The sequence below is a fragment of the Oncorhynchus gorbuscha genome, linkage group LG15 (genome assembly GCF_021184085.1).
Source record: "Oncorhynchus gorbuscha isolate QuinsamMale2020 ecotype Even-year linkage group LG15, OgorEven_v1.0, whole genome shotgun sequence".
Taxonomy (NCBI): domain Eukaryota; kingdom Metazoa; phylum Chordata; class Actinopteri; order Salmoniformes; family Salmonidae; genus Oncorhynchus; species Oncorhynchus gorbuscha.
The window spans coordinates 39,424,666-39,444,992 of record NC_060187.1 but is presented as its reverse complement, the minus strand read 5'-3'; the positions used below and the strand labels follow the sequence as shown (position 1 = coordinate 39,444,992).

Genomic DNA, 20,327 nt, shown 5'->3' with positions numbered 1-20,327 from the left:
CCCCAAAACAATTTCCTTCGGAGAGGGAAGAGGCGTTGTCGTGACCTCTTCACGTCTGTGTTGCTGTGTGTGGACCACGTAAGAACTTAGTGATGTGGACACAGAGGAAATTGAAGCTCTCGACCGGCTCCATTACAGCCCCGTCGATGTGAACGGGAGCGGGCTCAGCCCTCAGTTTCCTGTAGTCCACGATCAGCTCCTTCGTCTTGCTGATATTGAGGGAGAGGTTGTTGTCCTGGCACCGCACTGCCAGGTCTCTGACCTCCTCGCTATAGGCTGTCTCATCGTCTTTGGTGATCAACCACCGTTGTGTCGCCGGCACACAGATCCGGGTGTTTCTGGGTGTAGCCCTCTTTATAACATGATCATACTACAGAGATAATGCCACATCCACAACTCTACAGTGGGTCAGGAATGAATCCCCTGCCTACCACATATGTGATTTCAATAAGATGGTCAAGGAATGTCCGTTTTTTGGTCCTCATTTTAGTGTTGTCGTTTTTGTTTTCTTCTTAATAAACATGTAATTTGCTATATGATTTATGGACATTTTACGACTGTAACTACTTCCCCCCCGCTTTCTACCTCAATGGCCAATGTCTAAACCAGGCGGAGCTCAACCCCCGCGGTTCCAATAAAGCTGACAGGCTGGCGGTAAAGGCCTCTCCTGCTGGGCTGCCTCTTTGTCCAGCTCCTCTCTGCCTCCTCCTGTGATTCCCATTACGCCATCACACAGCTCCCAGAGCCCATTCACTTCTCCCTGCCACTTTTCTCCTCACAAAATTCACTGTTGCACATTATTCCAAACAATTAAAATAAAAAGCTTGTGGCTCAGGTATGAAAGGGAGTATTATTCAGTCTAGACTCTGGAAGGTATGTAATAGACATACCTGGGGCTATGAGGTCAGTTTATTTGCATACCAGAAACAAATGGATACCCTTTGCAGCCAAGGGAAATAGGTTGTTACCAAATCACGTTTTTTTATGCATTTCTGGTTGGTAGGTTTTATACATCCCATAAAGGTATCTGGAACAGCTTAACAGGAGGGTCACTTAGGGAGAAAGGAGGTTCATGTGGTTTGAAAGTATCAGAAAACAGACCTTTGGTTTAGATTTGCATGGCAACCAGAAGCAGCATCAGCATCCCTGTGTGTGGGTGTGAGAGTACAATAATAGATATGTTCACATGGGTCAGAGGGAGAAGACGAGCCAACTGTTTCATTGCTTTTCTGGCAAATAGTAATACTAGTAATACCCTGCTATTATTATGTTATGAACTAAAATCAACTGAAGCAATTGGAAACAAATTGCACCATGCCAATGGGGAAAATGCTAAATGTGTAAGATCAATGGACATTCCTAAAAGTGATCTAGACTTAAATCCTTGAGGCAGCTCTGATACTTGTGTGACAGTCCGTGGTCCAATCATTGACCCTGAAGTTTAATTCCAATCTAAAATACATTTTCCACTTGAATAAATGGAACATCCTTCAAATATTATTTTCAAAGAGAATAACAATGTTGAGCGCTGGTATTTTACGACCGAGGGTACCCATACCTTTCAAGTCAGCTTCTCCTTTACTTTTCCCAAGATACATCATTAACTGCGTTTGATTTATGCCATCCATTAATATTTCTAATAGTGGTATAATTTTATTTGGATTTCTGGTTGGAAGTAGAATGATTGACCGTGATGCTCACTGTTGTCTGTGAATGTTAATATAATATACTGTAAGAGAGTCACTTGATCCTCTTGATTTCTTCCCAAAGGACTCTAATGCCTTCTTCATACCAGACAAATGACCCAGATCAGAAAGCACTTGGTATAAGTAACCCTTATATCAAACCAATCCTATTTCGATACACTCTCTTTTGACTGGGGTTACGTTAAAAAAGCGTTACCTCTGGAGCCCGACGGCAGACAAAGAGGCTCTTACAAGAGCCATGACTTTGAACAGGGAATGTGAATCTTCAAAGCTGTCCGCTGCTTCTACCTCAGAGACATTGAATGGTAAATTATGACGGATGTATTTGGATCACAGTCGGCCAAATGGCCTGATTTATGCTAAAGGATGCACCAGTAGACTCAATTATAAGTCAGCCTTGGGTCACACACTAGAAGTGGCTTTTCACATCGTATAAACCTATCAAAACATAAATCATCATCATAGGATATTTGTTCAATGTCACCCGCAAGGGTCTTCTCTCGTTACAGCAGACAATAGTTCTCAAAAAGAATCCATGTGTCAGTGTTCTTTCCTTTCAGTCCCATGATATTCCCGAAAGACCCCTATAGTCCACAATAACTAGCCTAGCTATAGAATCACCATTTCAAATATTTATGTCTTGCTTGTAGTGGTTCAGAGGCAGTAGGCTACATGCACAACCAACGTTAAATGAAAGATGCACACAACAGGAAAAATGACAGGCACACAACATGAAAGGGTTTAAGCTCTGTCATTCATCACTCTCAGTGTCAATCGCTCATAATATATGCATAGATGATTAGTTCCTGGTCTGTCTCCCCCAAGGCCTATTTAAAGCTGGAGTGTAGTAAGAGACTGAAGGACATTTCTCACAGGTCTCCAACCACATCAATTGCTCAACTGAACTCCATTCACTATGGTTATTCCACTGAACCTGGGTACTCTGGTCCTAATGCTCATTTTCTACAGCGAAGGTAAAGAAAGCAAATACCTAGACTTTCAATGTATTGATTCCGGGTCTTGATGTACTTTTGCAGTCTACTACTACCAATCCAAACTTGTACTGAAGGGAATTCAAGGAATGTACAGTAAGAAAATGTGTCTGAAATGTGTTGATAAAAGACAGCTGACGCGCTCCCCTCCATATGTATTTGGACAGAAAGTCAAAATGTTAAATATGGTTCTATACTCCAGCGTATTGGATTTGAGACCAAATGTTTGGTATGAGGTGAAAGTACAGAATGTCATATTTTAAATAAGGATATTTTCAAACATATCTGTTTTACCATTTAGAAAATAAATACGTGTATCTACAGTTGAGGTCGGAAGTTTACATACACTTAGGTTGGAGTTATTAAAACTTATTTTACAACAACTCCACAAATTTCTTGTTAACAAACTATAGTTTTGACAAGTCGGTTAGGACATCTACTTTGTGCATGACACAAGCAATTTTTCCAACAATTGTTTACATACAGATTATTTCACCTATAAGTCACTGTATTACAATTCCAGTGGTTCATAAATTTGCATACACTAAGTAGACTGCCTTTAAACACCTTGGAAAATTACAGAAAAAGATGTCATGGCTTTAGAAGCTTCTGATAGGCTAATTGACATAATTGAGTAAATTGGAGGTGTACCTGTGGATGTATTTCAAGGCTTATCTTCAAACTCAGTGCCTCTTTGCTTGACATCATGGGAAAATCCAAATAAATCAGCCAAGACCTCAGAAAAAAATGGTATACCTCCGCAAGTGCAAAGTGCAAATCAATCCCAGAACAACAGCAAAGGACCTTGTGAAGATGCTGGAGGAAACAGGTACAAAAGTTTCCACATCCACAGTAAAATGAGTCCTATATCCACATAACCTGAAAGGCCGCTCAGCCAGGAAGAAGCCACTGCTCCAAAACCGCCATAAAAAAGCCAGACTACGGTTTGCAACTGCACATGGGGACAAAGATCGTACTTTTTGGAGAAATGTCCTCTGGTCTGATGAAACAAAAATAGAACTGTTTGGCCATAATGACCATTGTTATGTTTGTTGGAAAAAGGGGGAGGGTTGCAATCCGAAGAACACTATCGCAACTGTGACACACGGGGGTGACAACATCATGTTGTGGGGGTGCTTTGCTGCAGGAAGGACTGGTGCACTTCACAAGATAGATGGCATCATGAGGTTGGAAATTGTGGATATATTGAAGCAACATCTCAAGACATCAGTTATGTTAAAGCTAGGTCGCAAATGAGTCTTCCAAATGGACAATGACCCCAAGCATACTTCCAAAGATGTGGCAAAATGGCTTAAGGATCAAGGTATTGGAGTGGCCATCACAAAGCCCTGACCTCAATCCTATAGATAATGTGTGGGCAGATCTGAAAAAGCGTGTGCGAGCAAGGAGGCCTACAAACGTGACTCAGTTACACCAGCTCTGTCAGGAGGAATGGGTCAAATGTCACCCAACTTATTGTGGGAAGCTTGGGGAAGGCTACCCAAAAAGTTTGACCCAAGTTAAACAATTTAAAGGCAATGCTACCAAATGCTAATTGAGTGTATGTACACTTCTGACCCACTGGGAATGTGATGAAAGAAATATAGGCTGAAATAAATCATTCTCTCTACTATTATTCTGACATTTCATATTCTTAAAATAAAGTGGTGATCCTAACTGACCTAAGACAGGGATTGTTTTACTAGGATTAAATGTCAGGAATTGTGAAAAACTGAGTTTAAATGTATTTGGCTAAGGTGTATGTAAACCTTCGACTGTATCTAGTACCCCCATCAGTATTTGGACAAATTCACTTATAGTGTATTAAGTAGTTAAAAGTTTGGTAGGTCCCGTATTCCTTGCACACAATGACTACATCAAGCATTTGGCTTTACAAACTTTTTGGATGCTTTTACAGCTTGTTTTGGTTGTGTTTCGGATTATGTTTTGCTCAACAGGAAGTGAATGGTTAGTAATGTATTGAGTCATTTTGGAGTCACTTTTATTTGAAGTTAGAATAGTTTCTGAACACATCTACATTTATGTAGATGCTACCATGATTATGAGTGAATTGTGAATGATAACAAGTTAGAAAGTTACAGAGGGACAAAGATCATGGGGGACTAGATATATAAAGTTCTTTAATTTCTAAATGGTAAAACAGATAGGTCTGAAAATACCCTTGAATAAAAGGTGACATTCTGGGCTGTCTCCTCATGTTCTATCTTAAATCCAAAATGCTGGAGTATAGAGCCAAATTTGAAATGTTAGCTTCAATGTCCAGATATATATGGAGGGGGGTGTATATCAAGTATTGCATAACCTTTATGAGGGTAAGATAAAAATGCACATCTATCGTTAAATATTGTGGGTCCTGATTTTTGGTGCTGTCACAGTGCATGCAGGGCGCATCTATGGGGGCAAGGAGGCCGTTCTTTACAGTAGACCCTACATGGTCCTCCTGGAGAGGGCTACCACCAACATCCTGAAGCCCAAAAACTGTGCTGGCTTTCTAGTGAGAGAGGACTTTGTGATGACTGCTGCCCACTGCAATGGGAGGTCAGTGATGTCCGCTTATCTAGTGAGAGAATACCAGGGGCAAACATATGGGGAGATATAAGCCATTGTCTGCCCTATAAATCATGCAACTGTTTCTCTTTCCTACCTTATATATGCAGGGAATTAGATTTCAGCCAAAACAAGTGCTAAAGTATTGCTAGTTAAACACTGATATTTATTGCAATCCGACCTATTAAAAGGACATTTTAATAGGCCACCATTTCAATGTCTCTAGGTTTTTCACACCTGAATATTTTTGACTGTTTTTAGGCTAGGGGTATCCTACGCTACCCCATGTTTCACACAGCTCTTCCTAATTTTGCATTTACACATTTTGACATCATGCATTTCTAACGTCCCCTTTGGAGAATTTAGATGTGAAACACAGCTTAGCCCAGGGCTAAGAGCTCCAATAGCCAAACAAAGGTCCAGTATGAAAAACCCACCGATACATTGGATCCCGCACCATTAAGATGTATTGCAGACTGTTGAAATGTCAAGCCACATGCTAAACAAAGGGGAGTGCAAGAATATACTGTAGATTGACATGACATAGATTAACATGATGTTTTCAATCAGCCTCTGTGATTAACCCACTACTGCCTGCTGCAGATATGTGTAAGACCACAGTATATTGTATTACATTGTTTCTGTGTATGTTACAGATCCATCCAGGTCAAGCTGGGAGTCCACAACGTGCAACAGGAAAGCGCTCAGGAAATGTTTGTGAAACAGGCATTTCCACATCCACATTATGATAATGAAGAACATGATAATGATATCATGCTACTCAAGGTAAATCTCCTAGCTAGGACCTAAAGTTGCGCATATTGTTTTTATGTTTAATTGTGCAATGCATGTTGATGTGACTACAATGTCAACGTATGCAATCTCTTTGTATCAGACATGTCACAACAAATAATAATTATTTGTTTACCACTATTAAGGTAGGTTATAGAACATCTAAGGTTGTAAGTTGTAACATTTGACATCCCCGCTCTTTCTGCCTCCCAGCTGGAGAAGAATGTGCTTGTCACCGACCGTGTGAGACCCATTGGCCTCCTGCAGACAGAAGATGAGGAGGTGCCCAAGGACTGTCTGGTGTCAGGCTGGGGCTTCAATATCAGGGGAGTAAACAAAGGATCCTCTGTGCTACTGGACCTCAACGTGACACTGGTTGCGAGTCAAGTATGCTCAGACAACCATGCGTTCTGCTCTTCAGGACTAAATGGACCTGCTCAGGTAAGTGGCGTCTTAAAGTATGTCATTTTGCAGGGGAAAGAACATGGGAGTAAAGAAAGAAAACAATACTTTCACCTTGATGGATGGCATGAATCATTCCAAGTGAAATGTGCCTGTTCATTTGTTCAGTATCGTGGTCACCATGTGTTATTTCCAGGGAGACTCCGGAAGTCCATTGGTCTGTAACGGTGTGGCCTGTGGGGTGGTGTCCTGCTCTATAGGCAAACTCTACATTTACACGCGCATCCCTGACTACATGGACTGGATCACCAATACCATGAATAATTGATACGACACTGACCAGAAACCTCTACAGTTTGTTCATTTGTTCACCCAGGTCCCTAGAAGCATGATTATGATACTGCAGAATCTGAATGTGTTTATGATGCTTTCTGATTGATTTAATGGTGCTGGTTAATGTCTATGTGCCTTCATGCAGTAGGCCAAAGATTGTTAGTATAACCTCCTTGTTCTGTGTTGAAGCCTCTGAATTTCCATCTGTCAAACAATGCTTTCAAGTCCTGTTCTGTGCTGCAGCTGTTTTAAATCTTAAATTGTGAATCCTGGGATTAAATAAGTAGAGTTGATGTTATTGAACACATTTATTTTGTGAACAAACTGAGAAGAGGTGCTTTGATCAAGTTGTCCCTTAAACAGTGAGGAAATCACACAATGCTTACTGCATTTTGGAGTAGGCTATATTGAAAATATATGAGAAGTAAAAGACATCGAGCATACCAAAAACCTTAACAAGACTGCCCCCTTGTGCACATCTGAATAACATACAGTCCATGTCAAATATATTAAAGGCCCAGTGCAGTCCAAAACGTGATTTATTGTGTTTTATATATATTTCCACACTATGAGATTGGAATAATACTGTGAAATTGTGAAAATTATGATAATGCCCTTTCAGTGTGAGAGCTGTTTGAAAAGGCTGCCTGAAATTTCAGCCTGCCTGGTGACATCCGTTAGTTAATAGACCCATAAGAAAGAGTTCCAAACCTCTCTGCCAATAACAGTTAGTTTTCAGTTTTCCCCTCCCCACTCAGACTCCCAGACAGTCCTAGTAAAATTCTTGCTTGAGAAACTGTTATTTGCTAAGATGCTATTTTAGTTATTTTTTGACAATTTTAATTGAAAACAGGTACTTAAAGGGTATCCAGCCCAAACCACAAATGCCCATGATTAACAGTGTTAAATAACACTAATATGTGAAAACAATATTTTTGGTGAACAAATGTTTCGTTTTCTCATTATAATAATCTTGGTAGCAACATGAGAAAATCGTTGTTGAAATCTGTTGAAGCTAAAAATTGACAACAAAACCCACAATGCAATACTCTCTCTGGGCTGTCTTGGTAGCTAAGCTAGCAAACGTATAATACCAAAGTCAATATCAGCATGTGAATTAACTAGCTAGCTGTAAAATCGCTTAAACTGCACTATCAATTTAGGAGTCTATTTCACCGAATTTAACCTGCAATTATCTCTGCCTAGAGCACCGAGGCACAATAAAAATGGCCCAGAGCAAGGGCAGATGACGTTGCTATGGCAACAATTGCCTTTCCCATGTTTCCCACAGACACACAAGGCGCATTGCGAGAAGGAAAAACTGAGTTGAATAATTGATTGAGCACATCTAAGCGAAATATATACTTTGTCATAATGATATAAACGGATGGATGTGTTATAGACACATATGCCCATACTATATATTGGCTGATTTGGCGATCTGGAGTGCAGGTAATTGTTTTAAAAGCTTTATGAAATGTGATAGCATGTTATCCTCTATTTCCAATGAAGAGAACCATGTATCTATGACGCATTCCTACACGATTTTCTGATTTCACAGTTTTTTTTTTATTTGTACTTTTTTGTATTAATTATATATATATATATATTAAGATTTTTTATACATTTTTTAAACATTTTGAACACATAAAAAAACTGAAATATACAAACAAGAGCACATAAACCTAACAGACAAGGGGTATTACATATCGAATACATTTTAAATTTGTCAAAACACTTTTATGTATTGCTTTTTTGCTTTTACATTTACTGATCATCTTAAATAATGTGAAGAGCGGTTTGTTCTCTGCCCACTTCATTTTATGGATAAAGAATCTTCCATGAAAAATAAACAAATTAACAATGAAAGTTAAATCAGTGTTCATATAATTTGGATCAAAACAAAACATAATATCAGAGTCTCTCAGATTAACATTAATAGTAATTTATTTTAAAATAAAATCTAATCTGTGTATAATAAAGGTCTTTACAGGGTAGATTCTATGAAAGAGTTTGTATGAGACTTCTTTCACCTTATTAAATGTAATGGAATGCTGCCCTAGGACAAGTGAACTGGAACAAAGTCTTGTCTGGCAAATATAGTATATCTAATAAAGTGCAATTTGATACTCCTCGGGAGTAAATGTAACATTGAATTCTGGATAATCATATAGAATAAAATCATCATTATTCAATAATTGTTTAACCCAGATAAATGTTGTCAAACCAGTTCTGGAAAAACTAAGACTTGTTGTTGTATGTTATGTATTTATTACTCCAGATTGTATACCTATGTGGGGAGAAATTGTGTTTGTACATGAGTTTCCAAGTTAGAAATACTTGTTTATGAAAGTTTGCAAGCTTAATAGCGATTTTACCCACATCAAAGTTGCATTTGAGTAAGAATTCTAGACCACCAATTTGTTGGGCATTATATTCCAAATGCAATCCTTATTTTTTAAATAGTTTTGTATCCATTTGATCTTAAAGATTATATTAGATGTTTTATAATACACCTGATTTCACAGATGGACCACAAGTTAAATCATGGGGAAAAATGTGTATTTTACCCAATGATAGAACATAGGCTTTCACCAAATTGACAGGAGTTTTGTGATTTGTATTTCTGGGGGTGGATTATCCCTTTAATTGTTACCCAGAAATGATTTGATATTCTCTCGTGACTTGTTTACATAGGCCTAACGATAAGATCGCTAATACTGTGACAAACAGAAGCGATAAATCAGAAGAAAAGTCTAATATCAATGCGGTTCAATGGAGCATGATAGCATTCCAACCGACCTACATAATATTATCCCCGTTATCAGCCCTGGCATGCCAGGCTAGATCTGTTGAATAGTGGTGAATCATTGGTTTGATCGGGACCTCAGGTCGACAGAATACTCTTGAGTTCCAGGGTAGTTTTGTCTGCACATGGAATAGATTACAGGACAACAGCCCCCTCTGCTGGAATTATTTTATACATGCATGGCCTATAAACCCTCCAACAGTGAACTACTACATTTCACGTGACTTTACAGAAAATAATTAACTCTTGCCTGGATGTTCCAATAGCTAGCATGACTTCTATTTATTCATTAGCATGCGAGTACCTTTAAAAAATTATATATATATATATATACACACACTTCTACCCTTTCAATAGAATCTCAAGTACTCAGTGGTAAGTTTATTAGGTACACGCATCTAGTACACCCCAAATTCTCTGGGGCATGGAAACATGCTCAATTGTTATCAAGGGACTTCACCTATGCCAGGAAAACATCCACACCAGCCTGTACCGTTGAGGTCATCTGCTGCAATAGCCCATCAGTGACCAGGACCGACGAGTTGTGTTCCGAGACGCTGTTCTGCGGCGTTATTTGCAGCCCTCCTGTTGGCTTGCACGGTTCTGGCCATTCACCTCTCATCAACAAGCTGTTTTCCTCCACAGGACTGCATGTTTTTAGTTTGTCACACCATTCTCAGTAAATCCTAGACATGCGTGCATAGGCCAGATGTTTGAGATACTGGAAACCGCACACCTGGCACCAATGATCATACCACACTCAGTCACTTAGGTCACTCGTTTTGCCCATTCTAACTTTCAATCGAATAGTAACTGAATGACTCAATGCCTGCTTTATATAGCAACCCACAGTCACATGACTCATTATATGTAAGAGCGAACCATTTTCGTGAATGGGGTGGTTTACCTAATGAACCAGCCACTGAGTGTATAAATCACCTCTTTTTTTAAACACTTGCAGATGACTAGATTATGGATATGCCTATGTAATGAAACCTGACCAAATCAGCAACAGATTTGTAAATGTTTTTTTTATTTAGGAAAAATACAACCATGAAGATACAGAACGCTTAAAAAAATCTAATACAAAACCAATCTGATGCTATGATGGGAACAGTTGTGAAATCACTATTTGTATCCTCATAGAAAGTATGTTTGTTGAAAAGAGCTTGCAAGTAGAACTGTCCCGCTTCACATTAATTCAGCGCTGTGTGTACTTGAAACCATTGTGTGACTCAGATACACACACAAAACAAAAAATCCTTATTTAAAATGTGCAGCTAATAAAATAAAAACCATTCTCAGTAGAAACCAAAATAAATTAGACAAGAACATGCCATAGACAGGACAGTCAAGCAACAGGTCAGTGCTCCAGAAAACCAATGAGTAAGTTCTCATTTACCGGAACCCACAGCGATCCTAGCAAGCCCAGTCGATTAGAGAACGTCTCGACTCATACTCTCCTCTCTCGGTCAGGAAGAACAGCGCAGACATGGTGGTGATGGTCTCAGACCTTTGTGTACATTTACCTCGTTCAGGCTCATCACCATTATCAGTTGGCAAAACAGTCAATCATAAACAAAATAAGTGCAAGCATTTTTGTACTTTGTTACAAAGCAGAGTTAAAACTACAAAAGCGTTAACATTATCTATCCAAGATATATTCCTTGTCTTTTAGGTTGTGCCTCTTTGCGTGCACGGCCCAAAGTGAGGCAACGGCCTACAGCACGAGCGTTGCTCTTTTTCGAGCTACCCACAAAAACGGTCAAATTAAAAAGTAGTTCTCTGCAGTGTTCAATAACAAATAAGGAGAATCAGAAAGTTAAAAAACAAAAACTTGGAATAGACCAGTGGTGGGTGGCTCGGAGTGCGAGCCAGCCCTCCCCGCACGTATCCAGGACTGCTCTTATCTACATGGTCGGTTTCAGAAGATTTAAAGTGTTGCGGAGCAGCAGGCCCTGGGCTGGGACCAGGCCATGCCAGGGGCCGTGCCCAGATGACAGACAATCCGGTCGTCTCCGTCCTACCAGCCGCCCTCGTCACCTGTAGAGGAAGTCGGAAAACACACAGGTTACCATGATTCTGTGGAAGGTATGAGGCTCGTCTTTCGAAAGGGGCCCTGCTGCTACTGAACGCTAATCCCTTTTGAAGATACTTAGGATTTGGTAGCAATTTATGCTGGTGTGAACGGCACTGTGACAAAAACATCTGAAGGCAGGCCATCCGAGTATAAACTCATTGTTTCCATTCAGCAAACAGTCGCTCCACGAAAGCAATATTACCTTGGTATATTCCATGGACAGATTTTTTTTAAAGAACTAAACAAAAGCAGACAGATAGGACAACTGTCCTCCTACTCTTGCAAATAACAGATTACATCAACCAGAAAGGTGACTGACTCCACTGTGTATGCAGATCCTAGTACTGCAAGGTAAAGAAAAGTAAAATATACCTCTACAAACAAGCTGCTGCAAGACAGAAAAAGCTTATGACAGGAAAAGCAGGAAGTAGAGAGCTAATGCTATAACCCCTGACAGCTCGCGCCAAGACGGTTGCAGACCGAGAGCCTACCTTGGCTTTTTGCAGTGCTAAACTGGGGCATCAACATATTGTTTCTTCAGTTCAACATATTTCAACTACAGGAGGCAGCCTCACTGTGCACCAGAGAACAGCACCGCCTGTTCAGAGAAGAGAAAGCCCAGTGGTTAATGACGAAGTCCCAGGCTCTCCAACAAGGAGGGAAACAAGTACACTAAGGCCCATCTGCAGACCCTCTCTTCCACTGCTACTCCATAAAGGAATGGATGCTGAGCTGATGTGGCATCTTGGGTCTTTCATATACTACATACCTTTGATGAGCACCAATGACTAATTTTACAATACTAACCAGGTAGGGCATTTGTTCGTTGGAAATGCCCAGTGAACCCACCACTGGGTTCATTTGCAACCCTTCTTTAAGATGAATTATATAGCGCATATTGTGAAAGAAAAAAGTAACTTGGGAGGGTGTATTTCTTAATACATTGAGGCAAGAATGGGAATAGGGAACCTGTTTCTCCATTACATAGGACTAAAGGAAAGCTTCATACATTGAGAAAATGACTTATTTCATTACTTTAACAGATATTTTCATCCATCGGTTGGCCCCAACACCAGAGGGGGCAAACCCAGTCTGATTTAAGTCCATCCAGCTGCTATACAGGTCAAGGACCTGCCAACGCTCTGGTGTTGATTGGCCGAATACATATCTATGGCAGCTTGCAGTGATGTGGCTGTCCAGGCACCGGATTGGCCGCCTATCCTGACTCCCTACACTTGTGTAAGCTTATAAGAAGCCTTGCCATAGCGATCGTAGCTGTCTCTATACGAACCTCCAGAACGATCTCCGTATCCTCCTCCTTGCGCTCTGTGGGCAGAAGAAGAAATGTACATCAGTAAACAAGAATTGGATGAGCATTTCAGTAATATCAAATTGAAAAAACGTTATTCCTAAAAAGTGCTTGCTTATTATCAAGTGGGCACATAAGCTTCTTGAAATGTGTTAAGATTAATTTATAGAATCTATCCTGTCTTTTCAAATTCCAGCGATTGTCTAACAGATATGTATATGCAAATGTAACGTCTATGTATCCGAGGTGGTGTATCAGTCACCTGTCTTTGTTGTAGTAGCCTCGGTCTGATCCGTATGAGCCACCACTTCTGTTGTCGTAACGTCCACCGCCATATCCCCTCTCCCCACCACCTATAATAGAACTTGTGGTCAACAGCTGCCTCAAGGTGGACTAAACATGTACGGTATTCATATTAGGGTTCAATTAGTTGATAAGAGAATATTGGACACTAGTGTTGACATGCTATCACTAGGCTAAGAGATGGTTCAAATCAAACCTCTACAGCTACCAGACAACGGCAACAGTCACTGCAAAACAAAAACAAGACACGACGACAACCCACTGGGCACAGGCATCAGTTCAACTTCTAGTAGGTTGAGTTGTTAACTAATATAAAATCAACAACAAAAGATTCACCATGACATTGGATTTCGTTTTTTTTAATGACAAAATCCAGGTTGATTACTTTTTTCAAATCCAATCAGTTTTCTACATTGATTCAACAATTATTATTTGTTGTGGAAACATTAATTCAATCCATTTTTGCCCAGTGGGATAGGAGTGGCTATTAAGGATGAGGGACCAGAGGGGAGGGTCAGAGCACGGGGTGCACACACTGACTACTTCTGGTTAGTGCTGCAAGTCACAGAATCCCAGGCTAACGAAGGTGAGGACATCTTTGTAGGGTTGGGACTGGGGTGTCTGTCAGTCACTCCAAGGCAAACATGGGAGGGAAACTGGATGCTGGAGGATAGAAAACAACAAACTTGCCTCGTGAGAAGCCACGCCCACCTCTTCCACCACCACCACCACCTCTGCCTCCACGGAAGTATCCTCCTCCTCCACCACCTCTGCCGCCCGACGAGCCCCCTCGGGATCCGCCCCCGGACCTGCCACCACCGCCAGACTTGCCCGCCTGGTCGACACGGATCTGTCTGCCGTCAAGTGACTGACACAGATAAGGTTGGGTGGGAAGATAATACACGATTAAGATCATCATTGAACAGTCAAAGAGTTGTGTTCCAGGGCAGAGTTTAGGTTTTTATTTATTTCACCTTTATTTAACCAGGTAGGCAAGTTGAGAACAAGTTCTCGTTTACAATTGCGACCTGGCCAAGATAAAGCAAAGTAGTTCGACACATACAGAGTTACACATTGAGTAAAACAAAGATACAGTCAATAATACAGTAGAAAAATAAGTATATACACAATGTGAGCAAGTGAGGTGAGATAAGGGAGGTGAAGGCAAAAACAAGTCCATGGTGGCGAAGTAAATACTATATAGCAAGTAAAACACTGGAATGGTTGATTTGCAGTGGAAGAATGTAGAAAGTAGAGATATAATGGGGTGCAAAGGAGCAAAAATAAATAAATACAGTAGGGGAGAGGTAGTTTGGGCTAAATTATAGATGGGCTATGTACAGGTGCAGTAATATGTGAGCTGCTCTGACAGCTGGTGCTTAAAGGGAGTGAGGGAGATAAGGGTTTCCAGTTTCAGAGATTTTTGTAGTTCGTTCCAGTCATTGGCAGCAGAGAACTGGAAGGAGAGGCGGCCAAAGGAAGAATTGGTTTTGGGGGTGACCAGAGAGATATACCTGCTGGAGCATGTGCTACAGGTGGGTGCTGCTATGGTGACCCGCGAGCTGAGATAAGGGGGGACTTCACCAAGCAGGGTCTTGTAGATTACCTAGAGCCAGTGGGTTTGGCGACGAGTATGAAGCGAGGGCCAGCCAACGAGAGCTTACAGGTCGCAGTGGTGGGTAGTATATGGGGCTTTGGTGACAAAACGGATGGCACTGTGAAAGACTGCATCTAATTGATTAAGGTATTAGAGGCTATTTTGTAAAAGACATCGCCGAAGTCAAGGGTTGGTAGGATGGTCAGTTTTACAAGGGTATGTTTGGCAGCATGAGTGAAGGATGCTTTGTTGTGAAATAGGAAGCCAATTCTAGATTTAACTTAGGATTGGAGATGTTTGATGTGGGTCTGGAAGGAGAGTTTACAGTCTAACAAGACACCATGGTATTTGTAGTTGTCCACATATTCTAAGTCAGAGCCATCCAGAGTAGTGATGTTGGACAGGGCAGGTAGCAATCGGTTGAAGAGCATGCATTTAGTTTTACTTGTATTTAAGAGCAATTGGAGGCCACAGAAGGAGAGTTGTATGGCATTGAAGCTCACCTGGAGGGTTGTTAATGGTGTCCAAAGAAGAGCCAGAAGTATACATAATGGTGTCGTCTGCGTAGAGGTGGATCAGAGACTCACCAGCAGCAAGAGCGACATCATTGATGCATACAGAGAAGGGAGTCGGTCCAAGAATTTAACCATGTGGCACCCCCATAGAGACTGCCAGAGGCCCGGACAACAGACCCTCCGATTTGACACACTGAACTCTAACAGAGAATTAGTTGGTGAACCAGGCGAGGCAATCATTTGAGAAACCAAGGCTGTCGAGTCTGCCGATGGGGATGTGGTGATTGACAGAGTCGAAAGCCCTGGCCAGGTCAATGAATACGGCTGCACAGTATTGTTTCTTATCGATGGCGGTTAAGATATCGTTTAGGACCATGCGTGGCTGAGGTGCACCCATGACCAGCTCTGAAACCAGATTGCATAGCGGAGAAGGTATAGTGGGATTCAAAATGATCGGTAATCTGTTTGTTGACTTGGCTTTCGAAGACCTTAGAAAGGCAGGGTAGGAAGCCGCTCCGTGGCTTGACGACTCATTGCGAGCTCACAGAACAGGGCTCCGGGCAGCCGAGCGGAAATGGAGGAAAACTCGCCTCCCTGCGGACCTGGCATCCTTTCACTCCCTCCTCTCTACATTTTCCCCCTCTGTCTCTGCTGCTAAAGCCACTTTCTACCACTCTAAATTCCAAGCATCTGCCTCTAACCCTAGGAAGCTCTTTGCCACCTTCTCCTCCCTCCTGAATCCTCCCCCCCCTTCCCCCTCTCTGCAGATGACTTCGTCAACCATTTTGAAAAGAAGGTCGACGACATCCGATCCTCGTTTGCTAAGTCAAACGACACCGCTGGTTCTGCTCACACTGCCCTACCCTGTGCTCTGACCTCTTTCTCCCTCTCTCTCCAGATGAAATCTCGCGTCTTGTGACGGCCGGCCGCCCAACAACCTGCCCGCTCGACCCTATCCCCTCCTCTCTTCTCCAGACCATTTCCGGAGACCTTCTCCCTTACCTCACCTCACTCATCAACTTATCCCTGACCGCTGGCTACGTCCCTTCCGTCTTCAAGAGAGCGAGAGTTGCACCCCTTCTGAAAAAACCTACACTCGATCCCTCCGATGTCAACAACTACAGACCAGTATCCCTTCTTTCTTTTCTCTCCAAAACTCTTGAACGTGCCGTCCTTGGTCAGCTCTCCCGCTATCTCTCTCAGAATGACCTTCTTGATCCAAATCAGTCAGGTTTCAAGACTAGTCATTCAACTGAGACTGCTCTTCTCTGTATCACGGAGGCGCTCCGCACCGCTAAAGCTAACTCTCTCTCCTCTCATCCTTCTAGACCTATCGGCTGCCTTCGATACTGTGAACCATCAGATCCTCCTCTCCACCCTCTCCGAGTTGGGCATCTCCGGCGCGGCCCACGCTTGGATTGCGTCCTACCTGACAGGTCGCTCCTACCAGGTGGCGTGGCGAGAACCTGTCTCCTCACCACGCGCTCTCACCACTGGTGTCCCCCAGGGCTCTGTTCTAGGCCCTCTCCTATTCTCGCTATACACCAAGTCACTTGGCTCTGTCATAACCTCACATGGTCTCTCCTATCATTGCTATGCAGACGACACACAATTAATCTTCTCCTTTCCCCCTTCTGATGACCAGGTGGCGAATCGCATCTCTGCATGTCTGGCAGACATATCAGTGTGGATGACGGATCACCACCTCAAGCTGAACTTCGGCAAGACGGAGCTGCTCTTCCTCCCGGGGAAGGACTGCCCGTTCCATGATCTCGCCATCACGGTTGACAACTCCATTGTGTCCTCCTCCCAGAGCGCTAAGAACCTTGGCGTGATCCTGGACAACACCCTGTCGTTCTCAACTAACATCAAGGCGGTGGCCCGTTCCTGTAGGTTCATGCTCTACAACATCCGCAGAGTACGACCCTGCCTCACACAGGAAGCGGCGCAGGTCCTAATCCAGGCACTTGTCATCTCCCGTCTGGATTACTGCAACTCGCTGTTGGCTGGGCTCCCTGCCTGTGCCATTAAACCCCTACAACTCATCCAGAACGCCGCAGCCCGTCTGGTGTTCAACCTTCCCAAGTTCTCTCACGTCACCCCGCTCCTCCGCTTTCTCCACTGGCTTCCAGTTGAAGCTTGCATCCGCTACAAGACCATGGTGCTTGCCTACAGAGCTGTGAGGGGAACGGCACCTCAGTACCTCCAGGCTCTGATCAGGCCCTACACCCAAATAAGGGCACTGCGTTCATCCACCTCTGGCCTGCTCGCCTCCCTACCACTGAGGAAGTACAGTTCCCGCTCAGCCCAGTCAAAACTGTTCGCTGCTCTGGCTCCCCAATGGTGGAACAAACTCCCTCACGACGCCAGGACAGCGGAGTCAATCACCACCTTCCGGAGACACCTGAAACCCCACCTCTTTAAGGAATACCTAGGATAGGATAAAGTAATCCTTCTCACCCCCCCCCTTAAAATATTTAGATGCACTATTGTAAAGTGGCTGTTCCACTGGATGTCATAAGGTGAATGCACCAATTTGTAAGTCGCTCTGGATAAGAGCGTCTGCTAAATGACTTAAATGTAATGTAAATGTATATAGGTCTGTAGCAGTTTGGGTCAAGAGTGTGTCCCCCGTTTAATTTTTCACCTTGCCGTTCATGGCCAGCATAGCATCCTTGGCCTCATCCGGGTTCTCAAAGGTGACGAAACCAAAGCCCCTGGACCTCTGAGTTTCCCTGTCTTTAATTACAACAACTAGACAGAGGAAAAAAACATTTTAAAGTTAGACCATAGACATTCAAACCAAATAGCAGACCACATGCCCAAATAAAGAATTACGGTGCACCCAATATCCAACAGTTAGTTACCTTCAGATATTTGCCCATATTTGGAGAACACATCTTCTAATGACTGTTCATTAGTGTCAAAGCTCAGGCCACCCACAAAAAGCTTCCCTTCGTCAGACATCCTTCCTTTTAACCACTGTAGAAGGGAATAACTTGTTTATTATGTGGTTCAGATTGTTAACTAGTAGCAGGTTATTTTTGGATTCAAACACCTGTTCATGTTCTATTCTTGCAATGGTGCAAATACACGCAGTAATAAAATTAAATTCTAGCTAGCAGTTGATGGCTTGATTTAATAAAGTATTTCGTATTGCGAAAATAAATAAAAATAAGAAGTCAGCGAGATCCTAGCAGTTTGAGATAGTCGAGCGAGAAGCACAAACGGGTATGGGGTTGACGTCGGAAAGGCCCAAGATGATCCTGCCCCCGGTAACTAGCTAGTTCTGCCGTCTTCCCTTTCCAATAGACCGTAGTTAGAACGCAACATTACGGTTACAAGCGAGCTACTTAGCCAATGAAATGTGCGTTCTCACAAAAAGCACGCCTCACTGGACAAGCGGATGACCGTGGTGCTATTTTGTAAAAATTTGAATCAGTAAACTAGCCAACTCTTGTATGTACACAATGCAATTCCCGCCCCCATGTGTACTATACCTAGCTAGATTCAACTGCCTTTGTTCAACATTGTCCAGCTAAACCACAACGGCCTTTACAATAGTGCTATAGTAATGTAATGGGAGCCCCTCGTAGCCAGCCATCACTGCGTCATTGCATCGACTAGTGAGCGCGCTCGCAGAGTAAAATGGTTGGCATTGCCTTGCTTTAACGACGAATGCAAGAACGGGGGACTTTCGCATGCCACCACAATATAATTGTCCATACATTGACTTTGAATTAAATTTACAATCATGAGAATGTTATCGTAGACTAACTACTAGTTACATATATAGCCACGTTCAGACTTCTCGGGTGTCAGACCGTAATTTACCGCGACACCATCTTGTTACTGTCCCAAACGTAAAAGTTTAAACAAAAGGCTATTACAAGCGCTTACCGCCGACAAAAACAGTGAGACTCTTCCGACCGACCTGCAGTAGATGGGAACAAATGAGTTGCGGGGCCTCCTGGTTTATGTATTGATTAGACCTTTGCGGTTACGCCCATCTTATTAATATTAAGTAAGTACACGCCATCTGACCCAGCATACAAATTCATCTCGATTTGCTTTTAATCGGTCAATGGTCGCGAAATCATGCATGTTAAATTGTAGCATCAACTAGACGGATAAGTAAACTCAAAAGTATAAATGCCCGTGCCGTGGTCTCATTTAAGTCGATGCCTTTTTTGGGTCAATGTGAATGTCAAATGATTTCGTTGTTCACTACATCAAGTCCTCTAAATAAAAACGAAGTATTACATCTTAGTGTACTGTACTACAACATAGCTAAATGTTGACATTAAAAGGAATGTCCTATAAACAACTATACCAGAGAAGCAAAAACTTTACAAATTAATGGATCACTCAGTAAATGTGATGCCTTACCAAAAAAATGTAATGTATACTGGTATAGGTATTTCATGATGCATCTTGTGACAATCAGTAGCAGTGCGTGGTTAAGACCACAACCTGTGTTGTGATAAGCGTGTTTACTCGATAACCGGTTAATTAATGTGCCTTGCCTAAAGGCTGAGATAAGACGGTTGCACCTCTGCCTAGTCTAATAGTGACAACTAAAAGATCAAACAAAAGTCCAATCAACGTAAGCTAAACGTGGCTGTCCATGGTTCCGATTGTCCACACGCGTGTTCATACAAGTAAAAATACACGTAAACTCACCCTACTTGTATAGCAACGACAGTGCCATCCTTTACTATGTTGACGAAACAGTCTCACCATGTCATGTAGTACACATTTATTTGTTTGGGCTACCTGGCTAAAATTCTTGCTCTCCTCTTAACTTCCATCCATGGCCAACGTTTGGCTAGTTAGAGGCAGCAACGTCACTCGTTTGGACCAGACAGCATCTGATAACCTACGCATAGAGGAAGTGTTTAGTTCCCTCGGAAGCTTTCTT

General features: G+C 42.3%; 2 protein-coding genes across 10 annotated transcripts; one reads left to right on the top strand and one right to left on the bottom strand.

Moving 5' to 3' along the window:
- Window positions 1-2,544: 2,544 nt before the first annotated feature.
- On the top strand, window positions 2,545-7,086 carry LOC123997614 (granzyme-like protein 2). Its single transcript, XM_046302021.1, has 5 exons — window positions 2,545-2,680; window positions 5,095-5,257; window positions 5,923-6,052; window positions 6,272-6,499; window positions 6,657-7,086. The coding sequence occupies exons 1-5, from the start codon at window positions 2,623-2,625 to the stop codon at window positions 6,786-6,788; spliced, it is 711 nt and encodes a 236-aa protein (XP_046157977.1). The 5' UTR covers window positions 2,545-2,622; the 3' UTR covers window positions 6,789-7,086.
- Window positions 7,087-10,618: 3,532 nt separating this feature from the next.
- Window positions 10,619-20,319, bottom strand: LOC123997106 (cold-inducible RNA-binding protein B-like). 9 transcript variants are annotated; one of them, XR_006832090.1, is made up of 8 exons: window positions 20,183-20,319; window positions 18,274-18,388; window positions 18,054-18,160; window positions 13,985-14,162; window positions 13,254-13,344; window positions 12,974-13,008; window positions 12,174-12,280; window positions 10,619-11,645 (listed from the first exon to the last, which is right to left on the bottom strand). XR_006832090.1 is itself a non-coding variant. In XM_046301150.1 (7 exons), exons 1-7 carry the CDS (start codon window positions 20,147-20,149, stop codon window positions 11,626-11,628), a joined length of 606 nt encoding a protein of 201 aa, XP_046157106.1. In that variant the 5' UTR covers window positions 20,150-20,224; the 3' UTR covers window positions 10,619-11,625. The 9 variants fall into 9 exon arrangements, 2 of the variants coding, with proteins under 2 accessions (XP_046157106.1, XP_046157107.1); XR_006832085.1 differs by having other exon boundaries at window positions 20,090-20,224; XR_006832086.1 differs by having other exon boundaries at window positions 14,006-14,162; window positions 20,090-20,224.
- Between the last annotated feature and the right edge of the window lie 8 nt (window positions 20,320-20,327).